This window comes from Acinonyx jubatus, chromosome X, assembly GCF_027475565.1.
Source record: "Acinonyx jubatus isolate Ajub_Pintada_27869175 chromosome X, VMU_Ajub_asm_v1.0, whole genome shotgun sequence".
NCBI lineage: Eukaryota > Metazoa > Chordata > Mammalia > Carnivora > Felidae > Acinonyx > Acinonyx jubatus.
In genome coordinates, this window is record NC_069389.1 from 78,559,078 (window position 1) to 78,568,999 (window position 9,922).

A 9,922-nucleotide genomic window follows, 5' to 3' on the forward strand; every position below is an offset into this window, starting at 1 on the left:
ATTTCCAGATACTATAAGTGCTGGGTTTTTTAAAATGGTCTTTGCCAAATTTTCTCATTTTCTGGGGAGTGTGTCCATAGAAGTCATGATCTTCTCCTGGGAGTGAAACTCCATATGGACACTTTTTATCATAAAGCACCCACATTCAATTTCTTGAATATCCTTCTAGAGATATATTGTATATTTCTGTGTAAATGATCTTTTACAACATTATATACGATATCTACGGCCTCTTGAATTTTTGACTCAATATCTTGGCTTTGTTTCATTTTTGTATGCAAAGGGCTGCCTCATTCTTTTTGTTGTCTCCATAGTATTCCATCATATGAATCTATATTAAAGTTAAGCATGTAAGTTGTAAGTTGAGCACTTAAGTTGTTTCTAGTTCTGTTTTGAAATTATACTCTAATGAACATTCTTTTTTTAATTTTTAAAATTTATTTTTGAGAGAGAGAGAGATTGACTGTGGGAGGGGCAGAGAGAGAGGGAGAGAGAGAGAATCCCAAGCAGGCTCCACACTGTCAGCACAGGGCCTGATGTGGGGCTTGAACCCATGAACTGTGAGATCATGACCTGAGCTGAAACCAAGAGTCAGATGCTTAACTGACTAAGCCACCCAGGTGTCCCTCTAATGAATATTCTTAAACCATATACATCATTTCATACATATACAAGTGTGTCTGGATAAAATTGCTCTCAAGTGGAATTGTTCTCAAAGGTTATGTCTTTTTAATTTTGTTGGGTGTTGTTAAATTCATTTCAGTAGAATTCATACAGATTTACATTACTGCTAACCATGAATGGTTGTTGGTTTCTCCATACCCAGTCAATAATGTTGCACCCAGTTCTTATTTGGCAAAGCATGTAATAAACCATAGATAAAGTAGAAATGATTTTCATAAGTCAAATAATTTTTTCTTCTAGACCGTATGTGTTATAAAATTCAGTCTCTAAAGTAGTAAATATTATCAACTAGAACATAGGTGAGCAAACTCATTTTGAAAGCTCAGGAATTGATACATTCTTTTAAAGCAGAAAACAGTTTTTAAAATGTTTATTAAGGAAGGTTGGTTCTGACTAGAAGATTTAAATTCTAGTGGCATAGAGCACATTTGGCAAAATGTGAAACTGCCAGTTTTTTAAAAAATTTTTTTCATGTTTATTTATTTCTGAGACAAAGAGAGACAGAGCATGAGTGGGGGAGGGGCAGAGAGAGAGGGAGACACAGAATCTGAAGCAGGCTCCAGGCTCTGAGCTGTCAGCACAGAGCCTGTCGCGGGGCTGGAACTCACAGACTGCGAGATCATGACCTGAGCTGAAGTCGGACACTCAACCGACTGAGCCACCCAGGCGCCCCTGAAACTGCCAGTTTTTAAACTGGTAATGTTTCTATATGGTTCTGAAAGTACTAGGCTTTAATGTCAATTTTTGTTTTAAAAAGAGCGCCTTTTTGAGCCCTTGTCACCAACTAACTTTCATTATCTAAGTATCTTACCTTTGAGATGGTAAAAATAACCTCTGATACCATGATAGTATGATTTGATTCTGACATTTTGATTTTACTGAATTTTAACATTGTTAATGTTTCAAATTAGTCAGCTTTTTAGAGATAATTTAGTAAATATAATTTGACCAATCAGTTCTCAGTGTCAAAGAGCTCTGTTCACTTAATGAGTCAAAATATTTTCACCATTTGTAGAGCCTTCATTTCAGGCAGTTCTGAAGCTCTACATTTTATTATCATAATTACCTTTGAATCAATCGTTGTTTCTTTATTCATTCAACAAATATTTATTTTGTGTTTATTGTGCTTCTCACACTGGGAGTATAGTGCCTATGGAGACAAATACCAATATCTCTGCCCAAATGGAGTTTATATTCTAATGAGAACAAACAATAAACAAGTAATGAGTAAATAAACATAATTATAAATTTTGAGAAATGCTATGAAGAACATAAACAGGGTGGGGTGAGAGAAAGTGACTGGGGAGTTGTGAGGAATGGGTGTTTAAGGAAGGCTTTTTGAGAAGGTGGTATTTGGTCTGAGATTTCTTCTAAAAGATGAGAATAAGCCAGCCTAAGAATAGCTGGAAGAAGAGCATTCTAGGCAGTGGGAATGGCACAATGGCTCAAGAGGTTCAAGGGAAAAAGGAAGGCCAGTTTGGCTTAGAGCTTAAGGAAAAGAGGGAAAATGGAATGAAATAAGGTGGCAGAGATTCAGGGGCTATCTCTCTTATGAGTCTGTTAGGAGTGTCATGGGAAACAATTAAAAAATTTTAAAGCAGGGTTGTAGTATGGTCTGAGTTTATGTTTAATAGACATCACTTTGGCTTTTTGGTGGAGGACAGAGTTATAAGAGGAGGCCTAAGTGGCTGCAGGGGCACCAATTAGGAGGCTGTTGGTGGAGTCTATACAGGAGATAGCAATAGAGATTTGTATATATGTGGTGGTAGTGGAGATGGATAGAAGTGGACTGGTTTGAGATATATTGCAGAGGTAGAACAGGCAGGACTTGATGATTTTATTGGAAGTGGGAATGAGGAAAAGAAGAGGACTTTTGAGTTTTTTTACTTGAGCAACTGGGTTGATGTTGGTTCCACTTATTAATAACAGGAATACTGATGAAAGAATAGGAGAAGTTATTTTGGTTTTGGGGGAGGGCAAGTTGAGACTCAAGTTCTGTTTTGACCTACTTAGGTTTGAGATACCTGTTAGATATCTAAGAGAAGTGTAAGTAGGCAGTTTGTAGCTGGACTTGCAGCACAAGAGAGAAGTTGGAACTAGAGATATAAATATGGAATTCATCAGCATGGAATTTAGAGTATATTTAATCGGTAAAAACACATTTTTTTCACTTTTGAACTTCTTAGAGATCAGGATGAGTCTTGTCATCAGTGTCAGCCAGGCAGCAATCAAGATATAGTTGTCATTTGCTGTTTTTTTTTTTTATATTTTTTTAAATGTTTATTTATTTTTGAGAGAGAGAGAGACAGTGCGAGGGTGGAGGAGCAGAGAGAGAGAGGGAGACAGAATCGGAAGTAAGCTCCAGGCTCTGAGCTGTCAGCACAGAGTCTGACATGGGACTCGAACCCACAAACCGCGAGTTCATGACCTCAGCCGAAGTCAGATACTCAACCTACTGAGCCACCCAGGTGCCCCATCATTTGCTGTTTTTGAGTGTGCCCCGGGGGGTTGCCAAAATCAGACCTTGTGGGATGGTTGTCAGAAGCTTGGGGAAAAAACTTTCAGGAAATATTGGAACACTCTTTTAAGCCCCAAAAACCAAATGTCCTGGAGGAAGAGGGGAGGGAAGAAGTAAACCATACATGTTGTGGACTTTCTTAGAAGCAGGTGCCAAAAGTAGGTTAGGTTTATGTAATTGGGATCCCAGTACCAGTATCTTTTAGTTCTTATAAGAAATGTTCCATTGCCAACACTCTGGCACAGAAGATGATATTGTGTGGGGAAAAAAACATAGTTATCTACAGCTCTTGAGTAGAAAAATCAGAAGAGAAGGACTCTGAATACTTTCCCTACTTAATTTTGTTTATATTTATCATTTCATGTTTATAAAAAGGATATATGATCAAAATCTGCCTACATCTAAAACTCAATCATTATAAAATAAAAATTTTTTAAATTTTAAGTGTTAGAAGACGTTGTGTTATATATAGTTTAATAGGCATAGTTTTTTCTTAGTAATATATAAAAATGTTTGTTTTAGAATTAATGACTTTTCATTGAAGTATAGTGGGTGATAGTTAAAGATAGGAAATAAATGAGATCACCTAGATCTGAGTTTTCATAAAGAATCACAGTTTCTGTGTACAGAATCTACTGTGTACAGAGACTGCCTCACCAGACTTCCTTCTCATCCTTCAGGACTCTGTTCGGGTGTCCTATACCTCAGAAGAAGCCTTCTCTAACATCTTTCATCTTCACCCCAGTGACTGAGTACATATTTGAGGCCATAAATTAGCAAAATGATGTATACTTTCTTCACTGTGATCTTATTTTCCTTCTGTGTGTGCTCTAGGGAGCAATATCGAAGGCTATTGTGAGTGTTTATTCAAAAGGAATCCAAAAGCGATAGCAGGAATAAAATGTAGCAAATGAATCAGACAATGAAGAGCTATCTTAATTTTCTAGTAATTTTTACTAACCAAATATTTCCATCCTCATATCTCCCCACTTCTTTTTTGCTTTTGTTTTTTAAGGAATGGCCAGAAGAAAGGAGAGTAAACATGAGCTCTGTTCGGGTAAATAAATTTATATTCATCATGTTCAGGGATTTACTACAGTTTCATTTCATCAAAAAATTTATACCTTCACTTTTCTCCCAACCTTAATCCTGCTGCCTCCACAAAGTCAAAGTGAAGTGTTTGCCTTCTGAATTCATTCCAGTGACTTTGATGTGCATTTATTGTCGCATACCCTATACAGTCTTCTCTAAGATACAGCTATTCATAGTTTGACTCTTGCTGTTGTATCTGTGCATTTTCTCATTTTATAATACAGTTGCATGTATTCAAAGTGTGACTGTAATGAGGCTGATTCAACATAACCTAACATAGTTGTCTCATTGTTACAGAAACTCTGTTGTGTACATATTTAATGTAGGCAGTAACATAATGTCTGCTCCCATGTTAGCTATTTTAAATGTTAAATTTCTAGAATGTGCGAATGATGACCCATTTCCATTTCATAGTACTTGTTCAGTTGAACAGCTAAAAATTTTTTTGCCAGTATAATAAAAGGAATGTTTAGCCCTTAAATTATGGGTACTTTCTGGTTTGAATATTACTTAGTGCCTGAGTTCCAGTTATAAACCTGGCTCCTCTGAGCTAACTCTTGGTATGTGCATTCAGGACATTGGGAACTTTTCCTAGGCAAAGATCAGGAGGTAGAGAATAAGCCTAGTAAATATTTGATAAGTAATTTTCCCCTTTTTGTGCCTGCAGGGAAAGAAATGGAACTGGTATTTGGACTATTTATTTTCAGAGGGGTTACAAGGCTTGAAACTTTTCATAAGGAGTAGTATTCATCGTTCTTCTACCCCCCTGACCAGAGAGCATAAACCACATCATCAACATTAAATGAGTTTTGACTGAAACAAACTGACCATACCGGACTAAATTCTTTTCCTTGTTGCTAGAGAGGCCAAGTGGCTCAACTTGAGTTGCCATAATCTGTTCACCAACAGACTGCCATCCTCGGAACACTTGGACTGGCCTTCTGTGCATGGCTCAGGAGAGCCTCAGTGTGGCTAAATTTATTTTTCAAGATCTAGATTCTTTAGCCCACTAGTGAAAACTGACTTCATCATCAGGCTCAGCCTTCCACCAGATTGTACATAAAGAGATTCATCTATTAGGTGGTGGAATTTTTCACATTCTTGTGGACTCTAAGTTGCATCAGTGGAAGAGAGCAGATAACATATAGTGGCAGTTAAGCCACAGACATACTCGTGCAAAAAGCCCTGCCGCTTCTGAAACCTCTGGGGATATTGCCATTTTCCTTATTGTGAACAACAATGTCAGCATCAAGTTAACAGGATACATTTCTAATGCTTAAAGCCAGCTCTAGCTAATTGGTAGCTTCCTGGGCCTTCACTGGTAGCAATTTGATGAGAGAAGGAAGGGGAGAGGATTGTGGGATAATCTAAAATGTTCCCATTTATTCCACTTTGATTTCATAAAACTGTACTATTTTGTGTATGTGTATATATGTATATGTTACATGTCCCATTTTTACATGTTCAGGCTCATTTAAATAAACCGTGACTTTATTTTGGGGGATCATTCTGAAGCTTTTAAAAAATTTTATCATAGCTAGAATATTTTGCTGAAAATTAAAATTCACTGCTACTGAGTAACTCTTCTCCTTTTAATAAAATTCATGTCATTTGAGAGAAATTAAGCTGAGTTTACTTTTGGTTTTAAGGGCACATTCTTGTGGCTTTTGTTTTTCCTCTAAAGCAAAATAAAACTATATTATTGGGTAGTGCTCAGACTCGAATCCCATTCATTCATTTTTGGGGTTCAGTACATATTTATCTAGTTTACTATGTGGCAGATATTCTTTTGTGTGCTGGTTGTATAGCTGTGACCAATACAAAGTACTGCTTTTGTGAAATTTACTACGTCCTTTTGGAGAAGGCAGACAATAAAAATGTAAACAGAAATATAACATGAGGTGCTATAAAGAAGAAACAAGGAATAGGGAGAGAATATTTAGAGGGTTGCTACTTTAGATAAGGTGGTTAGGGACTAAGGCCTATTGGAGGAGGTGACTTATGCAGAAGCCCTAATGAAATAAGTATATGGGCCATGTGAATATTTGGGGGAAGAGCATTCTGGGCAGAGTCAAAGGCAAGTTGTGAAGGGCTTAAAAATGTTAACTTAGTTGGCATACTTTTGAGAGCTAGCAGAGAGACCAGTCAGGTTACAACATAGTAATTAAAGGAGAAGAATAGTAAGGAATGACATAGGAAAGAAACCATCGAGTAGTTCATAAAGGCCCTAATAATGTGGTATACAGTAAGAAGTCATTAGAAGGATTGAGAGCAGAGTGATATACTTTGGCTTACCTGTATGGGAGCTGTTGTTTGAAGGTTAGTTAGACTGAAGAGAATTAAGGGTTAAAGCAGAGAGACCGGTTAAGTTATTAGAGTTCCAGGAAAGAGTCTTAGACTAGTATGGTAGATGATGGGGAGATGGTTAGGTATTGGATTTAGGCTCTACTTTAAAGGTAGAGAAGATAGGATCTGCTGTTAGCTTGGATATGAGAGGGAAAGAGAGAAGAAAAGGGTGACTCTTAGGTTTTTGACTGAGCAACTGGGTGAATTCTGGGTTGCAGAGATGTGGCATACTGGAGGAGGAACAGATTTGGAGGAGTGCTCAATCAGAAGTTCTGTTTTGGCCATGTTAGGTTGAAGATGGAGTAGGCAGTTGGATATCCCAAGTCTAGAATTCAGGGTACAAGTTGGGACTGGTAGACTTAATTTTGGTGTCATTAGTGAATAGACATGACATCATATAAGATCATTTAGTGCAGCTAGAAAAGAGCAGATAAAGACAGCATAGGACTGAGCCCTATGGTATATGCCAACATTAAAAAGTAGAAGAGAAAAGGAGGAACCAGCAAATGACAGAAAGACCCACTGGTGGCTAAAGAAAAGTCAGGAGACTGGAAGCCAAGTGAAAAAAGTGTGTCAAACAAGAAGGAGTATTTATTGGTGTGGAATATTGCCTATATACCCAGGTAAAAAAGTTTTAGCCACTTTGAAGTAAATGTGATAGCATCCCCAATAGATACTCTTTCTCATTTAGAGAGTTCTCTTTGTTTTTAAGTTTGTGTTCTAAATAACTTTCCATATTGTTACTCAGGACATGATATTTTTGTCTTTAAGGTCATGTGGAACTTTCAATTGTGAGAAGGGATTTGATTATTTTTCCTAAAATTTAACCCCTAACAGTCTTCCAGTCATGGAAGAAATTTCTAAACCTAAGTTTTTGACCCAGGAAAAAAACTATTTTCCTTTATGTTTGTCTTTTTGTTCAGTAAGGATTCCCTGGGGATCTTTTTAGTCCATATTATTCTCTTGATCAATTTTTTTAACCCACTTAAGATTATATAAATGGATGTGCAAATAAGCCAAATCTAGTTATTTAAAAACTCTTTTTTGAAGAATGTTCATGACAAAAATAAGATTTAAATAAGAATATTTTGCTTTAGTGCAAAAGTTGTCTAGAAGAGAAAAATAGAAAATTTGGTTTATTATCCCAATTGTACAAAAATAACAATAATTTTATTTACCTAGTATTTATATAACATTGTTGATGTTATAAATATTGACTTAATAATGTTCAATACTAAATTTCTGTTAGATTTCTAACATTTTATTTTTCTTTTTATCATAACTTCTTCCTCTTGGTCTTGAGGATGACCTGGAAAGAAAAGTTTAGATAAGTCTATGGTATCTCACATAATTTCTGTTAACATAGCAGACATTCTCTCTAAATCAGATACATTTTATGTCACACAATGGTTTACTAGAAATAAGAAAAAATATTCTCTAAAATTGATATTATACTTTTACCATCTCTTTTCAATTGATGTAACTTTTTACTTAATTTTTTATTATAGAAAGCCTATATTTTTGTCACATAAGAATTCTATTTTTGATAAAGATGGATGCTATGGACTGAATGTTTTTTCCCCCAAATTCAGACATTGAAGCCCTTACCTCTAGCATGATTGTATTTGGAGGTGGACCCTTTGGGAGGTAATTAGGTCATGAGAGTGGAGTCCTCATCAATGAGATTAGTACTTTTATAAGAAGAGACAAGAAGGGGACCTGGGTGGCTCTGTTGGTTGAGCGTCTGATTCTCCATTTTGGCTCAGGTAATGTTCCTACGGCCATGGGATCAAGCCCTACGTCAGGCTCTGCAGTAAGTGTAGAACCTGCTTAAGATTCTCTCTCTCTCTCTCTCTCTCTCTCTCTCTCTCTCTCTCTCTCTCTCCCTCCCTCCCTCTCCCTGACTCGTGTGCTTTCTCTCTCTCAAAAAAAAAAAAAAAAAAGAAACAAGGGAGATACCGATTTTTCTCTCCCCCTTGTGAAGATACAGCAAGAAGGTAGCCATGTACAAGCTAGAAAGAGGACCAGACCTGTCCATGTTATAGCACCCTGATCTTGGACTTTCAGCCTCCAGAATTGTGAGAAATAATGTTATAGCAACAATGGCCAACAATGTTTAACAGAATATATTTTTGATCTGAATCATCAATGCTTTATATTTATAATACCAGAAAAGGATGTCTTCCCCAGAAGCATAATAAGTACATGTGAATTAAAGTTAACATTTATTTATTTATTTATTTTAATGTTTATTTATTTATTTTTGAGAGAGAGAGAGCACAAGTAGGGGAGGGGCAGAGAGAGAGAGGGAGACACAGAATCTGAAACAGGCTCCAGGCTCTGAGCTGTAAGCACAGAGCCTGATGTGGGGCTCGAACCCAGGAACTGTGAGATCCTGACCTGAGCCGAAGTTGGATGCTTAACTGAGCCACCCAGGTGCCCTAAAGTCTACTTTTAGTTATGTATCAGAAGAGCAATTTTTTTTTTTTATCTTTCTAGGAGGAATCTTAGCTTATCTAACTAGATTTGGTGCACAGAGATGAAGGCTGGATATTGAGGAATCCTTTCATTGCTTCTAGTTTTACGTTTATCATTAATGAATTGTATGACCTTGGAAGTCACTTAAGTACTTTGCATCTTGATTCCCTCTTTGGCAAAATTTAGACTCTAATGTATGTCTTTCAAAGATTTGGCATATAAAATGATAGAAAACCTGTGAAATTTCATTGAAAGCCATAAAGGGGGAAAAAGATACAAAGTTTTTCTTACCTTTGAAGTGTATGTAATCAAAGTATAACTTACAGAATGCAATTGAAGACTGTCACAGAAGGTAGTAGCATATTGAAGTAATATGCATTTTGTTATACTCTACATTGTGGGTGAACACAGGTTGCCTGACCCTTTCTGGAAAAAGTGCTGAAACTATGAATAAGCATTTATTCAAGAGTTTAATATCCTGGTCATGTGTGAGTATTCCAGCCCTGGATACAATAACACAGTTAATATCACATGATATGGAACAAGACTACATTTAAAATTTTTTTTAATGTTTATTTATTTCTGAGAGAGAGACAGAACATGAACACGGGAGGGGAAGAGAGAGAGGGAGACACAGAATCCAAAGCAGGTTCCACGCTCTGAGCTGTCAGCAGAGCCCGACGCAGGGCCCAAACCCACGAACTGTGATATCTTCCCAGAGGAGTATCTGTCTAATTGGTCACAATTAGCAAAGACAATCATTAAAAGTCTCTGGAGAATAATAAAAGGATTTACAACAAATTG

General features: G+C 36.7%; 1 protein-coding gene across 2 annotated transcripts in view; it reads left to right on the forward strand.

Moving 5' to 3' along the window:
* The window catches only part of CENPI (centromere protein I), an 80,057-nt gene extending 74,054 nt beyond the window's left edge, over positions 1–6,003 (forward strand). For both annotated transcript variants that reach the window (XM_027053797.2, XM_015081736.3), the window contains exons 20-21: positions 4,218–4,259; positions 4,962–6,003. In XM_027053797.2, the coding sequence (XP_026909598.1) occupies positions 4,218–4,259; positions 4,962–5,096 (177 nt within the window). In that variant the 3' untranslated portion in view covers positions 5,097–6,003. The remainder of the gene's footprint in view (positions 1–4,217; positions 4,260–4,961) is intronic.
* The last annotated feature ends 3,919 nt before the right edge of the window (positions 6,004–9,922 follow it).